The sequence below is a fragment of the Myotis yumanensis genome, unplaced genomic scaffold (genome assembly GCF_028538775.1).
Source record: "Myotis yumanensis isolate MYYU_CA2020_CCGP unplaced genomic scaffold, mMyoYum1.0.hap1 SCAF_14, whole genome shotgun sequence".
NCBI classification, from domain to species: domain Eukaryota; kingdom Metazoa; phylum Chordata; class Mammalia; order Chiroptera; family Vespertilionidae; genus Myotis; species Myotis yumanensis.
In genome coordinates, this window is record NW_027223765.1 from 2,556,382 (window position 1) to 2,583,452 (window position 27,071).

Below are 27,071 nucleotides of genomic sequence, written 5' to 3' on the forward strand. Positions count from 1 at the left end.
TAACTTGCTAGATCCCACCCTTGATCCTTGAGCTACTACAGGAAGTTCCACTTGCTCTTGGTCCAGGGCGAGACTTAGGTCCTCACTGGCTGGTGCCAAGTTCTGGGACACGGAACAGCAGGCTTAAGCCCTGCGATTACCTGCGGCCAGTGCACCGCAGGGATCCTGTCACTCATTGGAAGTGAAGACCTGGCTGCTTTCCTGTTGTCAGTGTCAGTTTCCCCTCAGTCATGTCGGGGTGCAGTTCCTCGAGACTCACATGGCCTCGTTTGCAGAGCACTTGATGACTGCAAGTCAGTCTTTCAGACCTCACTCTGTGTGTTGACAGCAGCCCTGCGAGGTGGGCAGAACAAGAACAATCATCCACATTTTACAGAAGAAAAGGGTAAAATTAGCCAAAATCACCTCCCGCCACAAGGAAGAAATAAAGGAGAACGTTGAAACATTGGTCAAAACAGTGATTTGTCACTTTGAAAGCCCACCTCCGGGATTCAGGCATGTCCGTTGTTTGCATGGGAGTCCTACCGAGGTCAGCAGAGCTGTCCGTGTTCACCCCCCACCCGTGCGGCTTCCTGCCCTCCAGGGAGCCCGGGCAGCCCCAGCGCATCTTCACAGCAGTGTTTGGGAACCCGGGTCAAGTTAAACCTGGCCTTCCTCTTTGTAGCCAAGGACAGCCCGCTGGGGGCAGCCTAAGGTGCCAGCACAGCGCGGGGCTCAGGGCGGTTAGGAAACCAGCTCTCTCCACTTCAGCATTTCATTATCTTTGTGACCTGGCCGTGTGCCAGGCACAGTTGAATTCTCCCGCGGAGTCCACTGTTTGCTTTCTCGGTGAGGATGCGGGACCCACCGCAGGGCATCAGGCACCCCACTCAGCGCCCGGTTTGTTGCAGTGTGTGCGGTTACCTCTGCCCCAGGGCAAGCGGGCACAGTGACTGCAAGTCCTTGCACCGTCCACACAGTTGTTTCCAAAAGCAGTGAATTTAGGCCCCATGAAGTTCCTCCTCTTACAGACCCACCTGGCAGGGCGATGAGACCTGCACGAGAGACAGGGTCCCAGAGGCAGAGACATCGAGGGCCCTCAGGAAATGACACCTTATTTTGCTTCTCTCTTCCAGGATTGCATCAGCTTGGGTTCTGGAGAGCCAAACAGAAGCTCCTACCACTCGTTCGTCCTCTACCACAATAACAGTCCTCGCTGGGGAGAGATCGTCAAACTGCCCATCCCCATCGACCGCTTCCGCGGCTCCCACCTGCGCTTCGAGTTCAGACATTGTTCCAGTGAGTGAGACCCCCACATTCCTTAGGGGATAGGAATATAACTCTTCCCGCCCCGGACAGACTTGAGAGGGTTCTTATTATTGGGGCAAGAAAACGAGGAGTTGTGAAGAAATGGCCATTCAGAGATGGGATGTCATCAGAGGCTGTTCTCTGGACAGTGATTTTAAACCAGGGGGTTGGCCCTAGGTGTTTTGGTTCAGTGGATAGAACGTCAGCCTGTGGACTGAAGGGTCCCAGGTTCGATTCCAGTCAGGGCACATGCCCAGGTAGCGAGCTCGATCCCCAGTAGGGGGCGCGCAGGAGGCGGCCCAGCAATGATTCTCTCTCATCATTGATGTTTCTCTCTCTCCCTCTCCCTTCCTCTTTGCAATCAGTAAAACAACAGAAACCCAGGGGGTTGAGTATTGTTTGCTCCTGGTGTCTGACCTTGACGCTGGGTGATGGCTGGTGTCGCTCCCTGTGGGTGTTCCCTGTGTATCAACTGCTTCCTACAAAGCCTCAGGCTAACCAAGACCCGCAGTTTTGTCTCTCTTTGGGTCTAGATAGCCTGGACCCTGGGATATCAGTGGACACACAGCCCAGTGCATTTCTTACCGCTCCTGCAGTCAGGTCGATAGTAAATGAAAGTGAGGGACAAAGAAGTAAAGAGCTAGGTGGTAAGCACAGGGGGGTTTGAAATTTAAACGCAAATTGGGGGCTAAAACAACTAACACTTGGCTGTGATTACAGCGAAGGACAAAGGGGAAAAGAAGCTCTTCGGCTTTGCCTTCTCGCCCCTGATGCGGGATGACGGGACCACTCTCTCCGATGACATCCACGAGCTCTACGTGTACAAGGTGTGGCTCGGTGGTTGAGCATTGACCCATGAACCAGGAAGTCACAGTTTGAGTCCCGGGCAGGGCACATGCCCAGGTTGCGGGCTTGATGCCCAGTTGGGGGGGGGGGGGGGGGGCATGCAGGAAACAGCCGATCAATGTTTCTCTCTCATCATTGATGTTTCTATCTCTCTCTCCTTCTCTGAAATCAATTAAAATATATATATTTAAAAGGCATGCCAGCCATGCTGGGGAGTTTCTGGACAGAGCACAAACATCAACCAGGAATCCCCTGGGACCTGACTTGTACACGTGACGCGGTCAGGAAGGACTCTGTGTTCTCTGCTTCTGCCCGCAGTGTGATGAGAACAGCACGTTTAACAACCATGCCCTGTACCTGGGCCTGCCCTGCTGCAAAGAGGACTACAACGGCTGCCCTAACATCCCCTCCAGCCTCATCTTCCAGCGCAGCACCAAAGAGTCTTTCTTCATCTCCACGCAGCTCTCCTCCACCAAGCTCACCCAGAACGGTAGGTGACGGCGCCGCAGGGGTGCCCTCCCCACCCTCCGTTGCTGATACATGTTAAGGGAGACGGGAATTACTGCTGTCCTACCGCAGTGAGGGGATCCTTGTCATCGAAGCAGAAGGAATCGCTGGCAGTAGCAGCCTCTGGGGTTTCCCTTGTGTTTGGCAGCTCCAGAGTGCACACCCAGAGTTCACAGATGTGTCTTTGGCCTTGATCTCAGCACTAAAGTGGCTGTGGCCACGCTCACAGCTATTTCTGTTCCCAACCCCCCCCCCCGCCCCCCCCTGCTATCCGTGTCTGGGAGAGTGGGTGTTGCTGGGAGAGTGGGTGTTGCTGTCCTTGGCTCAGCCAGGGCTCACCACCTGCCGGCTTGCTTTCTAGTGGACCTCCTTGCTCTGCTGAAGTGGAAGGCCTTTCCAGACAGGATCATGGACATCCTGGGGCGGCTGCGGCACGTCAGCGGAGAGGAGATCGTTAAGGTCTGGCTTCCCCTTAGGTCCCATGCCCCGTGCTGCCTGCACTCCTGTAGGCCTCCTTTCCCTTCCTTGGGGTCTTTCTCATTTCCTTACTTTGTAACCCTCTCACCACCCAGCCTGATGTCTTTCCGCTATCTGAAACAAGTCTACAAGACGAGTGTGGATGGGAGAGTTGGAAGGGGTCGACCTCAGCGAACGTACCTCAATCAGATTGAGGACGTTTTTAACAAAGACCAGCTTAGAGTACCCTAATTAAGTTAATAACAATATACCTACCTATATAGTTTAAGTTTAAAAAATTTGGCTCTCAAAAGAAATTTCAGTCATTGTACTGTTGATATTTGGCTCTGTTGACAAATGAGTTTGCCGACCACTGATCTGGATTCTAGAAGAACTAAGTCTGCCCCGCCCCATCTCTCCCTTAGCGTCCATGGCAGGGAAACGTCCTTACTCTCTGCCTCCACCGCCTGCCCCAAGTTCCTATGCGACATTCCCATCTGATGGCCGAGCAGGCAGCAGCGGTACCGCCATCCCCAGCTGTCTCTGTGGGCTCCTCCACGCTGCGCAGAGTGTTGGCCCCCCTGGTTCTAGCTCAGGAAACCCCCAGGCACTTCCGCTGGCGAAAGCCCCACAGGTGGATTCCCCACAATGGACTGAACTGCACTGAGGAAAGTGGGGGTGCTTTTGGTGATGTGCAAGAGCAACAGAATGTAGGACAGAGACGGAATCTCAGGAGGCTGCCTGTCCACATGAGCATTCTTGGCTCTGTCATCACAAGTATCAGACAGCGACGTGCTGTTTCTACTTCCCTTTCACAGCTCCGTTGACTCCATAACACACAACATGGCATCTGCAGATCAGGAACAGTGTGTCCCTCTGTGCACTTCTACGAAGTAGTGGATGAGCTCTGTTTTAATTCTACGATTAGGGTATCATACATTTTAGAAAGATCTTTTAACAAATAAGCTCATCCTAGTTTTTGAAACTTAAGATAAATTCATCCTCAGGGCATTTCTCCTTCTGAACATGTTCACAATATCATCGAGTGAACAGACAGTAGGAGAGCCTGTGATCTTTTAAGCTGGTTGTACTCCTCACAGGAGAACATTCTACCAGCAGGTGTGGTCTCAACACCAGTCATTTGTCTCAGGCCAGCCAGAGAGAGTGTGGGGAGAACACACTAGCGTTTCACTTTTTATTGGAAGATTTCACACCTCACAAAAGTAGACAGAATAGTATAAAGAGCCCTGTGTGTACCCAGCACCCCACACCAACACGCGCCAGCCCATGGCAAACCCTGCCCATCCAGTCCCTAGCCACACCTCCCACCTTACCTCCTTTTGAAGTAAATTGCAAGCATGGTATTATTCCATTGCGTTCTGACCAGCAGAACGTTAGCGTTGATCTTTAAAGACCACTGCATCCCAGAGTGTGTCTTCTCCCCCTGGGCGTCTGCGTCTCAGAAAGGCAAGTGCCCTAAACACAAGCAGCAGCAAGAGGCAGTGCTTCCGGGCCCTTCCCCAGTGACGGGCCTCCCAGGCTGCCTTCTCCTCTCTGGGCCACTAACTTCTAGATCAGAACATGGCTTCCGTAGAGAGGGCGTCCCTGGCCACATCCTCACCCCAATGTCCTGTATGGAGTTAGGCCCGTAGAGAGCAAGGGACGGCTGAACTTTTGAGGTCCCAGGAAAGTGAGCTCTTTTTCTCAAAATGACTTTGGCATTAGAATCACCTAGATTGTCTTGTTTTAAAATTGCTCTCCTCTATGGATGTCCTGGGCTTTTAGGTACTTGCTCTTTCCTTACAAGTTTAGCACTTTCCCGACAGGAAGCGCCTCTCTGTTCCTCTGGGCTGTCAGCACATACCCCAAGTCCACCTTGTGAACCCTTTAGCTTATTCGTAAGTGGTGGTTTGAGACCTTAGGTCTTTGAGGTTGTTTATTGGGAGGTAAGTGCACTGGTGCCTGGAACAGGCCCCGGGACCTGAGCCCTGACGTCTGTGCCCTTGCAGTTTCTGCAGGACATCTTAGACACACTCTTTGTGATTTTGGATGACAACACAGAGAAGTACGGCCTGTTGGTGTTCCAGTCTCTGGTGAGTCTCATCCTTCCCGGCTTTTCCTTCTTCCTGCCACATCTTTTTGAAAGGAGGGAAGTAAGTTATTAGAGTGAGTCAGCACAAGGTTCGGATGTTTCCAGTACAAAAGGGACTGAGGAGTATCACCCAAGACCAACCAACCGACAAGGCAGATCCCTGCGAGATCAAATGGGCAGAATGCAGCATGGTCAGGTCCAGGCCTCAACTTTGTGGTTCTGATACTCGGTCTCATCACAGCTGCAGAGTTGCCAGGCCCTGAAATAGGCCCAGAGACGACCACGGGGAGCAGGCGGTCCATTTCTTCACATACACGTGGCTATAAGCACCAGCACAAGCAGAGATGCCCTCGTGCTGGCCCTCCCTCTGTGAAGTCGTTTGGGAGCCAAGAGTCGCAGGAGGCTGCTTAGTGAGAATGGACAGTGATTAGGTGTTCAGTGCACTTTGCTTAACATGTCCAGTCCCACGGGAGGCTGTATATTCAGGGAGACCCGGGTACTCCAAGTCTACCCGATAGACGAGGGCAGAGGCAGAATGGCACTGGCATAGTTGCCCCTTCGGCTTTTCTTTCTCCTCGCTGCCCTGGCGGGCCAGCCCCATTTCTGAAGGGCACAGCCTTTCTTGGCTAATTTGGCTCCGAGGACAATCCTTGCTCCCTCTTTTCCCAAGTGTCTGAGATGCATTAGCATTTATGCACCTGCACAAGTATTGTTTTGCCTTCCCCTGGGTCGTGTTGTATACCCAGCATTATTAGGAAGAGGCTCAGAGCAACACTGGCAGACAGTGGAGCCAGGTCTGGATTGGGAGTCCAGGAGAGGCAAGAACAGAGCAGACAGACAGCAGTTCAGACTCAGGATGGAAAGCACACGTTCGCCGCCCACGGGGAGCACTAGATAAAACACTGGCGGTTTGCCATTCCTTGAAGAAGAAAGAGTTCTGTTTGGTGCTGTGGATAGGGCTGAGGCCTCCAGTGAACCCTGGTATCTCCGCCAGGTGTTCATCATCAACCTGCTCAGAGACATCAAGTATTTCCACTTCCGGCCTGTCATGGACACGTACATCCAGAAGCACTTTGCTGGAGCCTTGGCATACAAGTAAGTTCCGTCTGCATCCTTATCAGGGCTTGAGTTTGAATAGAAAGAGGCTTAAAAGAAGGTCCCCTGACCTTTTCACCTTCATTGAAGAACCACCACACTGCTTTCCATGGTGGCTGCACCACTTCACATCCCCACCAGCGGTGCACAAGGGTTCCGGTATCTCCACATCCGTGGCAACACTTGTTACTTTCTGTCTGTTTGGTTTTCTTTTTTCTATCTTTCTTCCTTTCTTTATTTGTTTATTTATTGTATTTGGGATTTTTTTTATAGGAGCCTTTCTAAAGGTTGTGAGGTGGAATCGCACTGTGGTTGTTATTTGAGTGTTTCTAACAGTTAGTGATGTGAGCATCTCTTCACATGCTTTTTGGCCATTTGGAGAAAAGGCTATTCGAGTCCTTTTCCCATTTTTGAATCAGGTGGTTTGGTTTTTGTTGTTGAGCTGTGGCAGTTCTTTATATATTGTGGCTGTTAACCCTGTGGGTATGTAATTTGCAGAGATTTCTCCCATTGCCTTTCGCTCTGTTGCCTGTGTCCATTGATGCACAGTTTTCAATTTTGATGTAAACCAGTTTACCTATGTTTTATTTTGTGTCCTGTGCTTTTGCTGTTAGACCCAAGAAATCATTACTGAGTCTAATGTAATTAAGCTTTACCCCTATGTTTTTGTCTAAGAGTTTTAAAGTTTTAGCTCTTACATGTAGGTCTTTGATCCATTTTGAGTTAATTTTTGTTTATTGTATAACATAAGAGTTCGACTTCATCCTTTTGCATGTAGATATCCAGTTTTCTAATATAGTTTGTTGAAAAGACTGTTCTTTCCCCCATTGAGTAGTCTTGGCTCCCTTGTTAAAAATAATTTGACCATATACATGCAAGGGTGTATTTCTGAGCCATTCTATTGCTGTGGATGTCTGTCTTTATGCCAGTACCACACTGTTTTGATCACTATAACTTTGTACTAAGTTTTAAAATCAGGAAGTGTTAGTTTTCTAAATTTGTTCTTTTTCAAGATTGTTTTGGCTATTTGGGGTTCCTTGAGATTCCATATGAAATTTTTTCTCTATTTCTGCAAAAAAAAAAAAAAAGCTGTGGGTTTTCAGCTGACATTTTAAACCATAGTTTCTTCATAGGTGTCAAAGCTGCCAAAAATATGTCTTGCTTTTTCTATGGAAGGAATTAGCACAATCTTGCAAAAATATAAGTAAAACCCAAGAATAGTGAGGCTGTGGAGTCACTGGAACTCTGACACTTGATGTGACTTTGGAGAGCAGGCGCTGTGCGTTTTACACTTGTCACCTCATTAGTATTCCCAGTGCTTCAAGATGGACGGTTGTTTTCTCCATATTTTAAATGAGAGAATGCAGCACAGAGGGACCAAATAACTTGCCCCAGGATACCGAGTTAGAAGCTGATAGGCTCTGTGTGAGCCCTGCTGTCTCACCAGGGCCTACACGCTTGACCTCTGTGCTCTGTTGCCATGTAACCGTGCAGGCCTTCTGACCCCGTAATCCTGTTTCACTCGACTGACCAGGTTCCTGAGGAAATAAAATAGAGGGGATGAAGGTTGAGCAAGGAGGGGCACATGGGACTCTGCACCTTTATTCAGAGTCTACTATTCACTAGTCATGGTTGTATGTTGTAGAGACACAGCAGTTTTAGACAAAACAAAAATACAGACAGTCTAAGACTTTGGGAAAACTTTCTCGTAATCAAAGAAGAAATGTGTGTCAGGGAGAGTGATAAGGAGTGATTGTAATGGACTGGGAGTGTTGTCCGGTCTCAGACAATCCGAGCATCTCCCAGTGGCAATGGGCCTATCGCTCCGTCTAGCTCAGCAGCAGGTGTTATTTCCGGTGTGGCTGATTTGGGGCTGAAAACATTTCAGGCTGCATTGCGTGTGGATTAAAGTGGGTTCCTGGGACTGCTCTCTCCCCCAGGGAGCTCATCCGCTGTTTGAAGTGGTACATGGACTGCTCGGCAGAACTGATTCGGCAGGACCACATCCAGGAAGCCATGCGGGTAACTACTGGCTGACTTCGAGAAAAGTAAAAAAAGAAAGAAAGAAAGAAAAGAAAAGCTTGTCTCCAAGTTGGAATTGTCTATCACCTGATTTTAGTGTAGAATTCGCTGTTCCTTTGCCCTTCGTTCCCTGCTGTTAGTTCCCGACCATCTTCAGCACCTTCCCATCCCCTCTGTGCCCACACCTCCAGGCCTTGGAGTACCTCTTCAAGTTCATCGTGCAGTCCAGGATCCTGTACTCGAGAGCCACGTGTGGGATGGAAGAGGAGCAGTTCCGGGCCAGCATCCAAGAACTTTTCCACTCCATCCGCTTTGTTCTCAGTCTGGACAGCAGAAACTCAGAGACGCTCCTGTTCACTCAGGTCTGTGGCTGCAGGGGAGCGTTGATGCGGATTCTTGTCTGTTTTAGTTGGGGATTTCTTTGTCCTCTGGCTTCCAGGCTCCTGTGTGTTGGGTAAGGGGTGGTTTACAAGAAAGTACCTACTAGAACGGAAAGCTGCTTTTACTTCAAAACCAGCTGTGGCCCAGCTGCCAAATATAAAGCATCCCAGTGGCCTATGGTAGAGGAGCCCAGCTGTGTTCTCAGGAGTCCTCTTCATTTATTTGTTGTCGTCGTTGTTTTGTTGTTGTTAATCCTCACCCAAGGTTATTTTTCCCATTGCTTTTCAGAGAGTGTTGGGGGGGGGGGGGGGCAGAGAGCGAGAGAGAGAGAGATGGAGAGAGAGAGAGAGGTGAGAAGACACATCGATTGGTCGCCTGAGCATAGACTGCAGCATGGCTGACCTGTGTCCCAATAGCATAAACTCCCACTCACTCTAGGCCAGTGTCTGCTGCCTGATGAGTCAGTCAAGAGAAACAGCCTCCCTCCTCTACCTGCCTCTTAGGCGGCGTGCACTCTCGCCTCCTGTCTCTAGGCGACGTTCCGTTTCCCTTTATACGTCTTGGGTTAATGGTGTAAGAGGACTGAGGAGTGGGAAGCCTCCTTCATGCTACCTGCATGTAGAAGAGAGAAGAATGAGAACCAGTGTTTGTTGAAAGCCTACTGTGTGCCAGGCCTCCTACTAGAAACAAACTCTATACACCTAGTGTTTTCCTCAGACCCATGTCAGGAGGTAAGTAATAGCATCATCCCTGTTTTACAGATGAGAAAACTGAGGATTAGGCAGTAACTCACCCAAGGTTCTGTGGCAGATAAGTGGTAAAGCTGGGATTTGAACTCACGTCTGTCTAATTCTAAAAACCATTGTCTGTCTCCTACACTACTCTGCCTCCCGAAGGCTCTGGAATTATTATCAGATTGTCCTCAAGAGGCCACCTCATGGGTCTTCCAGAGCTGAGATTCTAGAAGAGAAGTCTCCAAGAACACACACTCCCCAGGCCAGCTAGGTCACTGAACTCGATGCCAACATTGTCGCAAGTCCTCAGGAGTTCATGAATAAGTCCATGCATTCTTCATCCTTTGGATTTACACTTAGACCACCAGGCATCACCTATGAAGGAAATAAAGTCTTCATATCAGTGGTTTCAAACAAATGTCTCTGTCCTGGGGAAATGGTCCAGCTCTCAGCAGGGGAAGGACTGCTGGCTGCAGGGCTCTGAGCAGAGTTCAGTGAGCGCTGCGTGCAGGTGCTCGGCCCTTCCCGCCACACTCTCCTTGAGAGGCTCTTGGCTTGAGTTTGAAAGGTCAAGGGCTTGATCATAGAGACAGAAACAAACATTTGAATCCATTTTATAAGCAAAAACAACATGGATATTAAGCCATGTTGAGCGGACTTCATTTTATAGTCCCTTCTCTTCCCAGCAAATGCCCTGGCAAGTTATGAAAGCTTCAAGTGGCCTGGCCCCAGTCAGTTCTCTTGTTTTGATTTCCATTTTGGCGCTCCCTGCTCCATGTCCTAGCTTTACCACTTACCTGCCACAGAACCTTGGGTGAGTTACTGCCTAATTCTCAGTTTTCTCATCTGTAAAATGGGGATGATGCTATTACTTACTTCCTGGCATTGGAGTGAAAGGCCAGGGGAGAGCCCATCCACAACAGGGCCTGCAGTGCCTTCTCACCCTCTCACCGCCTTGTATCTTTGTCTGAGCGTGCACGATAGAAACACACTACCTCCGAGCTAACCGCAGCCTCACTTGCTTCTGCAGGCCGCACTCCTCAATTCCTTCCCCACCATTTTTGACGAGCTGCTGCAAATGTTCACGGTGCAGGAGGTGGCAGAGTTTGTGAGAGGGACCCTGGGGAGCATGCCCAGCACTGTGCACATCGGGCAGTCGATGGATGTGGTGAAGCTGCAGTCCATCGCCAGGACTGTGGACAGCCGCCTGTTTTCTTTCTCAGGTAAGGCAAGTTGGGCTGAGAGTCAGACTCACCTTTTCAGGGTGCTAGCCACGTGGTAATCACAGGGTCAGTTTTATCAGCCGTCACGTAAGAAGCCAGTAGCCCTTAGATGCAGTCTTTTTAGTAAACTATAATTATAATTTTTGGCAATAAAAACTTTTAAGTTCAAGAATGCAAACAAGACATAGGACTACTGCCTCACTCACACTTTATTCTTAGAGACTCACGTGGCATGGCCTGCAGAGTAACTCCAGGCCCATAAGTCTAGCCTGCTGCCAAGAATGGTCTAGCCTGCTGCCAAGAATGGGCCTGCCACACCCCCAGCAGGGGGGACCACGGAGGGAAAGCGGGGGGGGGCGCAGAGAGAAGGGTCTGGCCCAAGGGGAACAGATAAGCTGAGGAAATAAAAAGAACCTGAGGGGGCCCCTGAGAACCCTCTGTGCTTTCCCGATTCCGTGTCTCGCCAGTCAGATTGCCTTTCCTCTCTGTGAAGGGGCCTCTAGGATTAGACAAAGAGATGGACAGGGAGCCCTCCACACCCCCAGACCAGTCAGGGCAGCCTAACAAATACCACCAGTAGGCCAGGCTGCTGTTCAGAATGAACCTCCAGCATCAAACCCAAAACCACATTAAACATGAGCAGCTTGCAGCGGTACCAGGTTCTCAGTGGCCAGATGTTAAGGTCAATGTGAGCCTGATCCTTTAGTAGCACGAGCATAGGAGAAACTTCTCGGGCACAGGAACAGTCGGAAATGCTAGCAAATCAATTATTCAATTTTTATAATTAGAATTTTTTATAATAAAAAATTTTAAGTTTGACTTTTGAAATATAACAGCAATAATTTCACAGCCCAGCGCTACACACATTTGCAATACTAAACGAGTGTTCTCTTGAACTTAGCTCGCTGGTGGCGTCTTGCTGATGGAAAGCTGCCACCAAGAACATCCGCTTTTCTTTCAGTCTCTGTTCAGGTTAAACGCTCTCCTCACCAGCTGCTGGATTGAAGGTTGGATCAGTGGTTGGGACCCTGTCACTGAGGCCAGCGCCACTCTTGAGCTTTGTGCTGAGCAAGATGCTTTCTCAGTGTCGGGGAGGGAGACGGCAGACTGCTCTCACTGACACACTTCACTTCTAGTATTTCTGCATGTACTTGCTCCTCCCATAATCGTGCAGACAATTTGTTCTAAAACTTTATTGGGTTTGTTGTTTTCAGTGTAAATTTTTATATTTAGAATTAGGCAGCTGGACTCGGTTTAGATGTTCCCAGTTTTGTTGCCATCATCGTCAGGAGCCAGTGGAACATGTGCCTTCTTCCCTCCATCCGCCTGATCAGGGTGCTGGCCGTGGCCACATCAGTGTCACGGAGCTTCTCCACAGCCTCTTTGATCTGGTGCTTGTTGGCCTTGACATCCGCAAGGAACACAGTCTCTTGTGTCTTCTGTCTTCTCCAAGGCTGACGCGGTGGTCGGGGAATGTGTTGGTGGCACAGTGGGCAGGCTTGTCTCTCCTGGGAGTGCTCTGCTGAGGGTATTTGGGGCCTTCGGAACGTAGTGTCTTTGGCCGTCGGAAGGTGGGTCACGTGCGGGTCTTCTTTTTTTTGTGGCTGTGGACGCCTTTCAGCGCTGCTTTCTTTGCCTTCAAAGCCTTTGCTTTGGCTTCGGCTTTGGGAGGGAGGGGCAGGGGCTTCCTTCTTAGCTTTCGGTGCCATCGTTATAAAAAGCGATTGGGTTTGGAGATGACAAGCCACCGCGTCTTCATTTGCATCTCACTCCCATTGAATGCCTGAGTTGTAGGGTTTCTACCAGAGCTGTCATTTAACCGGCACTCATCCTCAGAGCACATCTGATCTTCAGCAGATTCTAGTAAAAAACTACTGTTTCTGCGGCAGCTGTTGGTTGTGTCATATCTGGCTTGGTTGGTGTTTTGGTCTACAAAATAGATTATGAACTTCTCTTTTAGCCAAGCATCTTTTTATTTTTTATTATTATTTTTAAATATATTTTTATTGATTTCAGAGAAGAAGGGGGAGAGAGAGGGAGAGTGAGAGAGAGAGAGAGAAACATCAATGATAGAATCATTGATCTGCTGCCTCCTGCACGCCCCACATTGGGGATTGAGCCCACAATCCAGGTATGTGCCCTGACCGGGAATCAAACTGTGACCTCCTGGTTCATAGGTCGATGCTCAACCACTGAGCCACCCGGCCAGCATCAAGCATGTTTTTTAAACATAGGATAGCTGTCAGTCCATTTTATTGGAACATATTCTAATCGGTAATTGGCAAGGCAGTCCCCAAATCTCCGTGTGTCATGTGATTTGTCTTTGGCTGGCAGAGATTTTCTTTCTGAATTTCATCTGGAACACTTAACTATGGTGAAATATGAACAATCAATCCAAAATGCTATGGCTCTTTGTGTTACTGATCATCTGACTGAATCACGCTGGCCGGGCGGGCGTGTGGGACCTGCAGGGCCCAGAAACACTTTACACTGTGTTACCATCACACTGTGAGTAAATGCAGAGGAGGCCCTTAGCACCTCGTTCTGCGGTGCTAATGGGGGCGGTGGAGCCCACAGGGAGACAGCTGCCTAAGGTCTTAGAGCAGTGGTTCTCAACCTTGGCTGCACATTAGAATTACCTGGGAATCTTTTTAAAATCCTGATTTCTGGGCCTCATCCTCCGGAAATTCTGTTTCTTTGTTATGGGGTGGGCCCACAACATTAGTAACAAAGAAACAGAATTTCCGGAGGATGAGGCCCAGAAATCAGGATTTTAAAAAGATTCCCAGGTGATTCTAATGTGCAGCCAAGGTTGAGAAGCACTATCTTAGAGCGAATTAGTAGAGCAGCCTTCCTGAACTCAGGTGCTGAATAGTCACCTCCTGATGGCAGTGCTGTTTGAGTAACAATGAGAAGAAAAGAAAGTAGGATTGGCGATAAGCGTTAGCTAATTATCAGAGGCTTAGGACAAAAGTCCTGCTTCTGTCCTGTTCTTGCTGTGCTCACACCTAGCATCCCACAAGCCTGAGGGGCAGTGAGCAGCTAATGGCTGCACAGAGTAAGTGCTGGGGGCGGTGTGCCAGGACACCTAGCCAGGCGTTGGGAAGAGGGATGTTCACAATCCGATCCAGTGTGCAGCTTCAGTCAGTGCAGCTCGTAGAACGGAAGTGGCATTTCAGTGGCAGGCTCACTAGAAGCTAAGCCTTTATTTGGAGTCTAGTCAGGAAGGAGCTTTCATTTGGAAGCGCTGTCTTCACACTCACCCTGCACACAGTGCCACAGACACTAAGTCTTGACCAGAGAAAGACAGAGAGAGCTGGAAGGATAGTGTTGGGGGAGCTGAAAGTGCCCGGAAGTGGATGGGTTTCTAGGCCTGCACAAGGGGAGGGCGTGGCCTCCAGCGTGGCCTCAGCCCCAGCCCCGCCTGCCACTGGCTTCAGCGGTGGCTCCTTCCCGCTGAAGGGCTCCTTCACCTTTGTGTTTCCTCTCCCAGAATCCCGCCGCATCCTGCTCCCTGTGGTTCTGCATCACATCCACCTTCACCTGCGTCAGCAGAAAGAGCTGCTCATCTGCTCAGGGATCCTCGGCAGCATCTTCTCCATCATCAAGACCAGCTCTCTGGTAGTGGCCCCACCACCCCCACCCCCTCAGCTCTGCCCGGACTGGGGTTACCCCAGCCAGAGGCAGACCAGCAGAGAGCGCTTTGTACACTTCCCAGTCAGAGAAGCTTTCATCAGTGACAGGAAGGTGCCCGAGTGAGTGGAGGCCTGTGTGTGCCCAGCAGGCTACTCAACACAATTCAACTCAGTCTTGCTATTTTTAAAAGTTTCACTACCGTAAAGCCACCCTCAGTCCACCCAGAAGCATCGTTGTCTGTAGAGCAGAAAGCCCAGTCCTGGGCCGCGCTCTGTGCCATCAGCGGCGTTGGTTCTGGGTTCCTGGGTGTCCTGGGTGTCCTGAGGGTTCTGAGGGTGCTCGGCACGGACAGGGGGCGGGCAGGCTGGGAGGCAGCTGCTCATTCAGACTTTCTGGCAGCTTCCTGGCAGCCTGATCCCACCGTATGGCATCCTGCGCCTGCCGGATAGGCCAGGGTGGGTGTGAGATACAGCAAATGCTGCCATAGGCGCACTGAGCCTCTGCTGGTACAGCTGTGCTTGAGGAGGGAGGTTTCACGCTTGTGCCTATTTTCTTTCTTTATATTTTCTTTTAAAAAGAAATCTGTGGTGGAAGGGGAGGAAGGGAATGGAAGACACATATCAGGCATGAATAATTTATTTTAATGATATTTACTATATGTATTTATGATAGTAGAAGAAATTTACATTTCTTATAGGAAATTTGGAAAATATAGGAAAGTATAAAGAAATAAATTAAAAACAAAAATGAGTTTTTTATTACACACCTTATTAAGTTGAGATAAGATTCCTGGAAAATAAAATGTCAAGTGCATTGAAAATGAAGGCCAGTGGCCAGGTGATAAGAACATACGGTTAGACCAACCGTGCACCGGAGAGGCGCCAGAAAGAGAGTGTGCTTGGTTTGAGCAGGACACAGGGACCAGTGGGATGCTCTGGTATCCAGACTTAAAGTACCATCTGGTGTTGGCACAGCGTGGCAGAGCCTCTGTGAGGGTGTAGGGTCCTATGTTTTGCTCTTGGCTCCCGACAAGGCCTGGCAGCTCCCTTCCCCCCAGGCCTCAGAGAGGCCACACGGGTGCATAAGGTCTCCTAGTGACCAAGGTCAGACTTGACAGGTGGGAGGCTTATTGCTAAAAAAAAAAAAAAAAGGGGAGAAAGATTGAAGGATAAAAGAAAAGGAAGAGGAGGAACAGATAAAAGCCTAGAGGAGATGGTCTGGTTGTATTTGTGGGGCTAGAGAGTTCGATCCAATTAATCGCTTACAATTTCTCAAAGAGGCATCACAGGTAAGAGTGTTACGATCAGTCCAGCAGATGAGAGACAACTTTGGGCCCAAGAGCTGCTCAGATTCTTCACGTGGATCGGGCCGGGCGTCATGGTGTCGATACCAGCAGGCGGGTAGGGAAGGAGTGCCATTGCAGCTGCATGAGAGCAGAGGGATTCTCTTCCTTGTTCGCCTCTGTACACTCGGCCCTCAAACAGTGGCTGGCGCGTGATAAATGCTTAGTGAGTGATGGACGGATGGACATTTGGACCAGGAGAAGGGCCACGGGGGTTTCTGTGAGGTAATGGGAACCGAGCTCGGGGGTTTGAGATTGAACGTGGGAGCTCTGTAAAGGGATAGCACAGGCTCGTCCTGAGCTCAGAGCCTCGTGGCTGGGAGGCAGCCTTGTGAGGAGGCGTGCTCCGTGTTCTGGGGGCTGCTCAGAAAGACGCAGACCCAGAGTCCTCCGGGGGGACCAGCGCCCATGAGCGAGAAGCTGAGGAGCTAGAGGGGGCCCAGGCACACCTGGCAGCAGCCCGGCCGGCAGAGACTGAAAGCAGCCAGAGGGAAAACCCTGAAAAGGAGACCGTCTTCAGAAAGATCAAGACCCTCTGTGTGCATTAGAGTGGTGGAGGTGCTGCCCACAGCTTCTCGGCGTTGGTCGGCAGCACTGTGCTTTCTCCTGACATTGACAGGGAAATAAGAAAACCCTGAACTCGGGACCTTCGTTTCTGTCCTGTGTACTGAGATTAACGTGTTTGCCTGCAGTTCAGAACTGTGGGTGTCAGGTGGGTGTCAGGTGGCGCTGGGTAAGGCCTCAGCCACCATCCTGGGCATCAGCGCCCAGTGTCCCACCTTTTCGGAGCCAGTGCCCGGGTTCCTGCTCCTGCTAGTGAGGCCGAGAGCCATGTGGAGAATCCAGTCCCGAGACCAGTCCCGAGTGGCTGACCTAGTGAGTGCTGCCGGCTGCCTTGCCGGCCTGTGTTAACCGTGTGCTCTCTGCCGCCCGCTCCAGGAGGCGGATGTCATGGAGGAGGTAGAGATGATGGTGGAGAGCCTCCTGGACGTGCTCTTGCAGACTCTGCTCACCATCATGAGCAAATCGCACGCTCAGGAGGCGGTAAGAGGGCAGCGGTGCCCGCAGTGCACAGCCGAGATCACTGTTAGTAACTAACATCAGGTTTCCTGTTTCTTGTCTAACCCGGGGCTCCTCCACACCAACCCCATTTCACCGCACACCTCCTCCATCTTTGCTGCCCCGCATGGCGTCAGCATGCTGCGTCTCCCTCCCTCCTCTCCGCCCATCTCCCCCTGAACCTCCAGGTTCACACAGCAGTCCGCTGCAGGGCAGACCAGAGACGTGTCTGGCCTGTCCCCTGCACGCCGTCTCCGTTGGCCTTTGCCTTTGAGCCAAGTCAGTCCTCTAATGGGTGAGACAGAGATGCAGTGAGATGGGTGAGGCCGCAGGTGAAAGGCAGACTTCTGGGAGCAGGCTCTCCTACATGTGCCCAGCAGAAGGGCTTTCTCCATTCGCTTGAATCTACAGGTCAGTTGCTTTCTTCTGTAATGTTCGTATCTCAGTGTCGGGCCTCAGGAAGAATGCGATGCGGTAGAATCGCGCTGGCATCCCTGGACAGCGATCTCCGCGATGGAACGAGAAGAGAAACAGGGAAAGCCTCTCGGGAGGCCAGAGAGGCAGCCCCAGAGCCCCCTCTCCTGTGCCCAAGTTGGAGCGGGATGAACATTGCCTGGGACCTTCCAGTCGGCAGGTGGCAGATGACAGTGATCGCTACTAAGAAAGCCCTCTGTGGGGGCAAGCCACGCTCCACGTGCCTGGGCGAGCAGAGGGCAGGCCAGCGCTCCAGACCACTGGGCTGGCGACGAATGTCCACTCCTGTCAGTGCCCCTGTTGAGGGCGCCCTCACTGTAGGCAAACACACACACACCTACATGTCCTGGTAACCCGTTTACCTGACAGTGACACAGTGTTTGCTGTGGGCCCTTTACAAATATTAACTCATTTATTAGCAATACTCACTGAGCGTTTCATCTTATGTAGATTTAATGAAGTTGTTAACGACTGCAGTTTAGAGAGCACTTTTTATGTGCTGGGCCGTTTACTAAATGCTTCATGTGCGCTCATCTGATCCTTACAGTAGATCTAGGAATTTTGGTTTATTATGCCCATTTTTCAGGTAAAACTGAGGCTCATGTACTAGTACATGTCTGTATCTTGCATACATATATGTATAATAGTCTTGTGGGTCTAGAAAGGATTTGAGAGACTAAAACATTGTTGGCAAGTTCCCATGAGTTTAAGACATTTGAAAATTGTCCGAATGAAGTCATTTTGCTCCATTTTTTTCTGAGGAGGCATTCTTCCACAAGGAGGCCGTGCCCGCTGCCCACTGCCAGCCGCCCACCTGCTGCCCACTGCCCACTGCGGAGGTGGTGGAAGTTTTTGGAGTCCTGACATCAGGGTTTTCTCCCACGTGCCCCACTTGGAATTTGAAGAAAGTTTAAAGACTCCTTTTTTATCTTTAAATTTTCACTGGTCTTAAAGCCCAAAGCTTGTCTTCTCATACAGGTCAGTTTTGATTCCTGTACTTTCCAGACAGTTATGTTGACCTACTATGTTCCAATTGCTTGGTCCACTAACCACATGTAAGTCTGGGAGGTCCCCAAGGAGTTTGTGGTGGAAGGACCCAACAGGATGGGCAGAATCCAAATTCTGTTCAAAGAGGGCCAAGCACCCTGATGCAGGTGGCCCCTCCCGACTTCTCTTTGGTGCCCGGGCCTCATATAGTAACGAAGGACTGTGTCCCAATCTGTCCTCAGAGAAAAACTGGAACCTCGTCTTACCTTGCGGTGCTTCTTGATTATAGGTTAAGGTTTTCAACCAGCCCCGCTGCAGAAACCTCCCTACAACCCCCACGCCCTCCAGGCCTCGCTTAGCAGAAAGGAAAGCTCATTTTGAGGGCCAGAGTTGTCACCTCCCCTTTCATGGTCATGGGGCCATCTCAGACCCTCCCTTCTGTCCTTCCCTCTGGATTGGGGTTGTCCCTTGTCATGGTCTGTGCTAAGTGTCTCTCGGGTTTCCCCAGGGTGAGTATGTGTCCTGCCTTCTCTCGCTGCTCCGCCAGATGTGCGACACCCACTACCAGCACCTCCTGGACAACTTCCAGAGCAAAGATGAGCTCAAGGTGGGCAGCAAAGCACGTGCCTTCCACCCAGGGGCAGCATGTGGCTGAGACTGCAGGGGCTGTCCCCTGCCAGGGACAAGTGCAAGTGACCAGGCCAGGACTGCAGGGTGTGAGAGTCGCAGCCGCTCTTCCCAGCCGACCGATGGCTTCGGGAGGCTGAGAGGCAGCAATCCCATGCAGCCAGACCCCGAAATGCTGGCAGGTTTGCCCTGACGGCAACCGTGTGACCACGTGTCTTTATGGGAAGCTACTCTGGACCACACGTGCCGGCCGCACACCAGGACTCCTCCCTTCCTATGCCTTCTATGTTGCCCCTGCAAACCTGGCTTCACTGTCCAGTAACTACAGTAATAATAACGGTGACAGCCCTTCCCCAGTAGAACGTATTTCTGGAAGATGCCATAGAGAGCAAAAGGGAACGCTGTCCGTTGGCTGCCAGACTCTGGATCCGGAGCCCTGAGGCAGGTCGCACAGAGAAATGGGTCTGAGGCAGCCAGAGGTGAGGTACTGGGCTTTTTCGGTCTTTCCTGGGAATGTGGACAGCCCTGTACATAAGTGTGACCTTCTAGATTCCAGGGATATACCAGAGCTTTTCATGGAACACTGTGGACATCTCATTTCCCAGATCTTCCTTTTAAATCCTCACCTGAGGATGTGTCTATTGACCTGAGAGAGAGTGGAAGGGAAAGAAGGAGAGAGGGAAGAGAAACATCGATGTGAGAGAGAAACATCCACCAGATGCCTCTCATACGCACCCTGACTGGAGGTCGAACCCACAACCTAGGTGTGACCAGGAATCGAACGTGCAGTACTTCGGTGTGTGGGATGACACTCCAACAACTGAGCCACCGGCCAGGGCCCCAGATTTTTCTTTTAAGTGTCGTGGGCAGTATCTCGTTTGTCCCAACTGATATGGCTGCTTCGTGTAGCTGGATGTTAAGTTATTATGACTGATTTTTCCCCAGCAAATGCCCTAGCGATAAGGCTTTCCTCACTGAGTGAGCTCTGGCCAGGTCAAATGAGTCTTCTGGGTGGGGCTTTCCTGGTGGCCCCCAAATAAATCAAAGGCAGCAGTTCTGTGGGGATGGCATGGCCTTTGCCAGGAGCTCCACAGCCATGCTGCCCCTCCAGTGACTGCTAGGCCACCGGTTCCGGTTCCGCAGCTGTTTGTTTTCAAGGCTCCCGTGGAGGCAGGTGGGGGGCCGGGGGGCCTGGGGAAGTTAACACAGAAGCTCACTGCTCCTCCTGGGCCTCCGTCACTTTTCCTGACTGACCCTCCTGGGATTGTCGCCGACCTCTCAGTGATCCGTGTTGCCACTCTTTCCTCGCTGCCTTGCAGGAGCATGTCTTTGGAGGGTCTCCCTCTGCCACTCCTAACGTGCTTCTCCTGTCGACGTGTCCCTAACATCCCAGGAGGCAGATTCTGAAAACCAAATGCTCAGGGGCCGTGACCCACAGCGTGAGACCCCCAGGCGCAGTTGGGTAGCAGTTGCTCTGCAGTCTAGCCCTCCCGAGGCTTGGGGCTGCCGGCATGGGCTGCCTCTGTTCTGCCCAGTTGGGATCTGCTCCCATGTCTGACCTGTGAGAGTGCCTAGAACTCACTCAGAGAAGCAGCTCCAAAGGGAGCCAGACTCTGACCCGCTGGTCAGACCCATTCTCGTGTCCAGAGGCCCAGAGAGCACTGCTGAGGAACCGCGCTGCAGTGCGAGTGGGGGGGTGGGGGAACGGCCATGGTGCACGTCCTTCCTGTTTCAGGAATTCCTGCTGAAGACGTTCTGTGTGTTCCGGAACCTGATGAAGATGAGCGTCTTTCCTCGGGACTGGATGGTGATGAGACTTCTCACAAGCAAGTGAGTGTGGAAGGGGCTCGCACGAGCATCCACAGAGTTGTTCTCAGACTAAGGAGAGTGTGTATGTGCAGGAGAGAAAGCAAGAAAGAGGTCAAGGCCATGGGGACGGAGAGGAGAGGGTGAATGTGAAAAAAATGTTCTGGGCACAATAAGCAGGACTTGACCATTTACCATAAGTTCAAAGAGAAGAAAGAATCAAAGATAGTTGTTGTTTTTTTAATTGAGCCTGGGTGCCTGGCAAATGCCATCCCGGTGAGGGGAGAAACGGAGATGTTGGGGGTGTGAAATGTGACACCCAGAGAAGGGGTCTTTCTGAGGAAGCCTGTTTGGGGGCCCATTGGCTTCTGAGGCTCCAGTTTCCTGCAGCCCCCCCCTCCCCCCCCCCCCACCCCGCCCCGTGCGGCTCTGACCGCTTCTGACGCTGACCCCAGGCCGCCTGCCGTGTTTCTATTTCTAGCCTGAGCTTCTCACTGCCACACCAGAGAAGTGATGCTGGAGGTGAGTGCAGCCTCACCCGGTCCCCCTCCACTCGGGAGCCGCTGGCCGCTGCCTCCGCCCGCTGACCTGCCTTTCGTGTTGGCATTATGCGGCATATAGTGAGATTCTTATGCTCACTGTGTTAGCAAGGCATCAGCGCGGCCTTTCCACTTTACCTGGGATAGTGCCCTTTATTTCTGTGTTCAAAACTGCAAACATTTTATGCAGAACAGAGCAGGGAGTGCTTATAATCAAAGTTACACAGCTATTTCCTCACACAGTGGGTTTTCCACTTGACTCCCTCTCGTTTCCGTCTCTCAGCTCGACTCAGAGCTTCCCAGGCTCCCCAGCCTATCCTGCAAGCACAGCCTCTTCTCTTAAGGCTTTTTAAAAATATATATATTTATTGATTTCAGAGAGGAAGGGAGAGGGAGAAAGAGAGAGAACATCAGTGATGAAAGAGAATCATTGACTGGCTGCCTCCTGCACGCCCCTCATTGGGGATCAAGCTGCAACCGGGCATGGGCCCTGACTGGGAATTGAACCCTGACCCCCTGGTTCATAGGTCGATGCTCAACCACTGAGCCACGCCGGGCTCTTTTAAGGCTTTTACCTTTCAAATCTGTCACCCCTCTGCTGGTGGCGTCGTCTCTCTGACTCACTGTCTTTGCCTGGCCCTCTCCTGCATCGAGCCCTGGTGGTCGTTGTTGGATATCAGCTCCCTTGCCAGGCAGTGGGCCCTCTGTAAGCAAACCCTCACCTGCCTCTTCCGTTTTACTCCCTCTCTACCTCAACCTGTGCCTTTGGCTCCAGCAAGCCAGCCCCTCAGCACCCTTATAGGTGCCCAAACTAAAATTAAGGGTGCTATTCTAAACCAGTGGTTCTCAACCTTCTGGCCCTTTAAATACAGTTCCTCATGTTGTGACCCAACCATAAGATTATTTTCGTTGCTACTTCATAACTGTAACGTTGCTACTGTTATGAATCGTCATGTAAATATCTGAGATGCAGGATGGTCTTAGGCGACCCCTGTGAAAGGGTCGTTCAACCGCCAAAGGGGCCGCGACCCACAGGTTGAGAACCGCTGTTCTAAACCAAAGTCTGGAACCAAATGACTTAGAGATGAAAATACAGACATTTAATAACTACAAACCCCCATTATCATGTAAAAAAGCAAAGTTATACTCTAAGTCCTCTGGTGGTTATAATATACGTTCATTACCCAAAAGTCCCCAAAACACTAGAATCACTCTTTGAACTGGAAGCAACTTTAAAAAACCATCAAACCCCACCTGCCCCCTTTTATAGGCAGGGAAACGGACCCAGAGAGAAGTAGTCCCAAGGCCAGATCATGGCAGAGCTGGGCCAGAACCCTCTCCTGCTCTGTGCTGTTCTGCCGACAATGGAGCGTTTCTCCAAGCCTGATTTTCTGTGGGGGTTGTGCCATCTCTCTCTTTTCTTTATAGTCACATCTTACGTGAGAGCACGTTGTGCTCAAGAAGTCTGTACACAGGCTGTAGACAGTTGGTGCTAAGCTCTCAGGTGCCATTGTGAGTCTGTTAACTGCCAACACTTTGTTCCCTCACTGCAGCGTCATTGTCACCACCGTGCAGTACCTGTCCTCCGCCCTGCACAAGAACTTCACAGAGACGGACTTCGACTTCAAGGTGGGGGCTCCTGAGACCACCGCGATCTTTGTAACGACCCTCGGAAGCCAAAAACCACGCTCATCGTTTTTGTTTAACTTAAAACAGCCATTCCATTTTGCTTACAATTGTACAGGTCAGGAATTTGAGAAAGACTCAGCTACGTGTCAGCTTGGGGGCTGGGGAAAGCTCACTGATTCTTTTATTATTATTAACATGTTTGTATTATTAAATGGCTCCCAAACTTGATAGTGACTAGAATGTCACCTAGAGCGAGCTCCGCTTCAGGAGGTGTTGGGAGCCAGATGTCCCTGAGTATGCTTCCCGGTCCCGAATTAACACTGTTGGCTTCAGAGGAGTCAGAAAAGAAGGGAAAAAAATTGCAAAGATATTTAAAAAGAAAAAAATCAAGATCTCAAAGTTGTAAAATGAATTCTGTGCTATATGCATATATTTAGAATCCCTCTTGCGAGGCTAAAGACTGGGCTGCCACATGTTCTCCTCTTTCTCTGTCTGTCTAGGTGTGGAATTCTTATTTTAGCCTGGCAGTTCTGTTCATAAACCAGCCAAGCCTCCAGCTAGAAATCATCACTTCAGCCAAGAGGAAGAAGATTCTAGATAAGTAAGACATATGTCTCTTACCTCCTTACCACATGCCCAGATGGGCTTGTGTTTCCATGGGAGGCCCCTTCCCATGGAAAGGTCCACAGGCTCCCTGGGCAGCTTCCCGAGGAGCCCAGTGAGAGGCAGATGGCTTAGAGTCGGGGCAACGCTAGAAACAGTGCTGAAGTACTGGCCTCCCTGGTTGTAGCCTTGCCTTCCCGAACCTTCTCCCACTAATAACTGGCTCCTGTGTTCCTGTGTGCAGGTATGGGGACATGCGTGTGATGATGGCTTATGAACTGTTCAGCATGTGGCAGAATTTGGGTAGGTCTTTTCTCTTTGTTTGTCCCTTCCACATACTGCAGGGCCAAATAGAAAGTGACAAGACTAGTAACTCCCCCAGGTTTATGAATGTTAATTTAGACCCAAGAAATCTTCCCGTGTCTTTTACTACTAACATGTCAGATGGGTGGTGTAGCGCCTGTGCACCAGCCCTGGCAGGAGAATGGGGCTGAGAAGTAAGGCCCCAGTAACACATTCCAACCCCCTTTTTGAGAGCTAACCGTCCAAAGGGAAAAAAAGAAGATGAGGGCTCCGCCGTATCTTCCAGTTTGCGCGCTCCTGCCCGTCAGATCGCTCTGCTCTTCCTGTCCCGTCTGGATGTTGCAGACTCAGAGGCGTACATCTCAGAGATGCTCAGCAGCACATCAAGGGCAGTTATGCATTTTAGTGAAGTTTGAAACCCTTCTTGGGTTTCTGGAATTCAGGCCAGCAGATCACATTCCTGACGCCCATTGCATGAAGGTTGGATGTAGGAAGGGAATTTCAGTCCGTAGGTGAGACTGGTTTTAGCTTCCTTTCTTTTGATGACTTTCTCTGTACAGCTTCTCTGCTATCCACTGCTTTGGATCTGCAGTTGTGAGAGTGGGGTTAGCAAACCTGCATTGCCCGGCGGGTGGGTGGCATCCTTTGGTGCTGCAGGCTTTTGCTAGCCTGTCAGAGTGCCGGGGAAGCTCCCCTACTCTTCCTAATAAAGCCTGTTTTCAACTGAGCTCTTGGTTCTGAAGCCTGAGGAGTGAGGGCCCTAAAGTCTCATAGTCCTTCATTAACCATCCCTGTCTCTAACACGAGAGGAACAAGCAGAGTGTGAGCCATTCCTGCAGCAAGCACGGACCTTCCCTTAGGAGGGGAGATGTGTTCCCCCAGGCAGCTTCCCGCTGCAGGACTCGCACTTCTGTGGGGGGGAGGGGGGATAGACTCTCAAATTCCCAGGAACCCAGTGGACTAGCAACTGCACCGATCACCAAGATCGGAATATGCAACATCAGCCTCAGGGCTAACATCTGATCCTTAAATAAGCTTTTTAAATAGAAGAGATTTAAAAAGATGTCACATTTGCCTAATAAGCCAATCCTTTCTCATTGTTTTTGATGGGAATGGCACTTTCTGGTCCTCAGGAGTGACTTGGCTTTGCTGTAGCCGTGGTGCTTACACTGCCCATGGTTTGTCTCTCCTCCTTCGTGTCTGAAGCACTGACAGCAGGGCTCTGGCAGGTGGTGCGCACGGGCAGCCGCCCCTGGGCTTCAGACCTCTAGTGGCTGGACCAGGGACAGAACAGCCTTAACACCGAGATGCCCTGGGCTAGAGGTAGGAACCCAGGGAGTGCGCGCTGCATGTGGATGGACTTTTTCTTGCTAAATGACTGTTGTGAGCAGCCTCTCTGAAACTGTCACAGGTTACACGGAAATCCCATCCTGTCTAGAGTAGTGAACTCCGTCCCTGAGCCCAGAATGATTTTCCGGTGGTTAGTGGAACTTCCGGTAAATTCTTTGGAAAGGCAGCTTGTGCCTGTCGAACATCTGTGTCACTGCCTCACTGGGCTGGGCCCGTGTTGTCCATGACGCTCTACAGCCAAGAGACGGAGCATCTCGGAAAGCCTGGGGGAGAGCCTGCTGCTCTGATGCTTGCAGGGCCCACTGGGGCAGCCTCCATGCAGAAGCAGAGCAAGTACGAATACCACCTGTTGGGTTTTGTTGTTCAGGTGAACATAAGATCCACTTTATCCCGGGAATGATTGGTCCTTTTCTGGGTGTGACGCTGGTCCCGCAGCCAGAAGTGCGGAATATCATGATTCCCATCTTTCATGACATGATGGACTGGGAGCAGAGGAAAAATGGCAACTTCAAGCAGGTAAGATGACACCTTCAGGTTCGGGGTGCTCTCCTGCCCAGGAAGGGGACGTGGGTGGCCAGGCGGAGGTTCCTGTGGGGATGGGTTGTAGCTTGGCCATCTGGAATCCTGTTCAAGGGTGTTCTGTCACTTGCTGGCCAGAATTGATTTGTGGGTTTTCCTCACGAAGTTAGAGGCCAGAAAAGAATCAGAGAAAAGGAATGAATGTCATGTGAAAGGCACTTTCTGACCAAGGGGAGGAGGACTGTCACCTCCCGGTTAATCCAGGAGAGAGCCCTGGGAGGGGGGTGTTTCCTCTCTAGGGATCCCCAACGTGTGTGGTCCGGGCATTGCTAGGGCTGGGGCCCTGGCCTGGTGGCTTCTCACGGCTCAGGAAGCCCGGAGTTTCACAGACTCCTGCACAGAGGGTGGGTCCTGGAGGGGTGCGCCTTTGGCTAGACTGCTGGCTGCGGCTTGTCCCTCTGCACCGTTCTGCCGCCTGAGGTGGAGGAGGCAGCCCCGCCCCAGCTGTCTCCGGGGAGCAGCACTGGGACCAACCCAGGACGGTTTCCTGTGCTTTTCTTCCGTAGAACCCACCATGTTGTGTGGGACACGGTGGGTTCACAGAGATGAGAATCAAAGCTGACGTCCATGGAGCACCTCCCAGAGCTGGGCACGGGGCTGAAGAAGCACGTTAGCCCCTTACAGCTCACACATGAGGAAGCGTGGGCTTAGGGAAACATTTTATCCAGAAGTAGGCAGCCGGCATGTCACAGGAAGTATGCTTGTTGAATGAATGCATAATGAGGCATTGCTTCAGGAATATTGGTTCTAGTAATAAAAGTCACCCCTCAAACCTAAAATGGTCAGTGTTGCCAGTTAGGACATGCTGTGGCTAAAGAACTTCGCATTCGCCTGGGGTCACTGGTTTCTGCTTACGTGGATCCTCAGCATCCGGTTTGGATTTCTCAGGTTCTCCTGACCTTTTCCTGTACTGGGGCCGCAGAGGGTGATGAAGTCATGTCCCCATCCATCCCCTCCCTCACCAGCTCCTCTGCCTCGCATAGAGGTTCTAGCACTTGAATGGCATCCGAACCTCCTGGGTGGCTTGTTGCTGCCTCCCCGCGACGTTTCTGATGCAGTGGAGCCAGAGAATTTGAATTTCTAACAAGATCTCTGGGCCAAACATAACTGTAGGAGTCCCTGTCCTGACCGTCTCATTTTCTGCTAATGGGATTTCAGAAACCATAACTGCCAGCTATGAATTTCCTAATTCAATTATTCTTTTCTTAGTTCATTGCCTTAGGACTCTCTGGCCCTGTTGGAGTGAGAAAATGTTTCTGTTACGGTTAATTATTAAATGCAGCCGTGCCGTTTTTTGTTTATATGAAATATCTGTATAAATAATGCCATGATGCCACATTCTCAAGGCTAATGAAGGTTTTAAAGATTTTCTCTCATCACGGACAGCTAATCTCTCACCTCAGAGTAACCCTAATGGAGCCTGTTGGGAAAATGGCTGAGCACACGGCCGCCCTGCAGAGCAGTTGGCAGTAGCAACAAGCGCACAATTGCTCC

The 27,071-nt window shown here is 50.9% G+C and overlaps 1 protein-coding gene across 7 annotated transcripts in view; it reads left to right on the forward strand.

The window, feature by feature from the left end:
* DOCK3 (dedicator of cytokinesis 3) overlaps positions 1-27,071 on the forward strand; it is a 175,579-nt gene that overhangs the window by 115,415 nt on the left and 33,093 nt on the right. For 6 of the 7 annotated variants that reach the window (XM_070391345.1, XM_070391351.1, XM_070391347.1 and 3 more), the window contains exons 16-32: positions 1,116-1,278; positions 2,008-2,114; positions 2,452-2,623; positions 3,002-3,099; positions 5,106-5,189; positions 6,183-6,283; positions 8,224-8,305; positions 8,497-8,667; positions 10,451-10,643; positions 14,137-14,264; positions 16,561-16,707; positions 18,650-18,748; positions 20,504-20,598; positions 22,667-22,742; positions 23,243-23,343; positions 23,590-23,648; positions 25,366-25,514. In XM_070391345.1, the coding sequence (XP_070247446.1) occupies positions 1,116-1,278; positions 2,008-2,114; positions 2,452-2,623; positions 3,002-3,099; positions 5,106-5,189; positions 6,183-6,283; positions 8,224-8,305; positions 8,497-8,667; positions 10,451-10,643; positions 14,137-14,264; positions 16,561-16,707; positions 18,650-18,748; positions 20,504-20,598; positions 22,667-22,742; positions 23,243-23,343; positions 23,590-23,648; positions 25,366-25,514 (2,025 nt within the window). The remainder of the gene's footprint in view (positions 1-1,115; positions 1,279-2,007; positions 2,115-2,451; positions 2,624-3,001; positions 3,100-5,105; positions 5,190-6,182; positions 6,284-8,223; positions 8,306-8,496; positions 8,668-10,450; positions 10,644-14,136; positions 14,265-16,560; positions 16,708-18,649; positions 18,749-20,503; positions 20,599-22,666; positions 22,743-23,242; positions 23,344-23,589; positions 23,649-25,365; positions 25,515-27,071) is intronic. The other variant, XM_070391349.1, reaches the window with a different exon arrangement.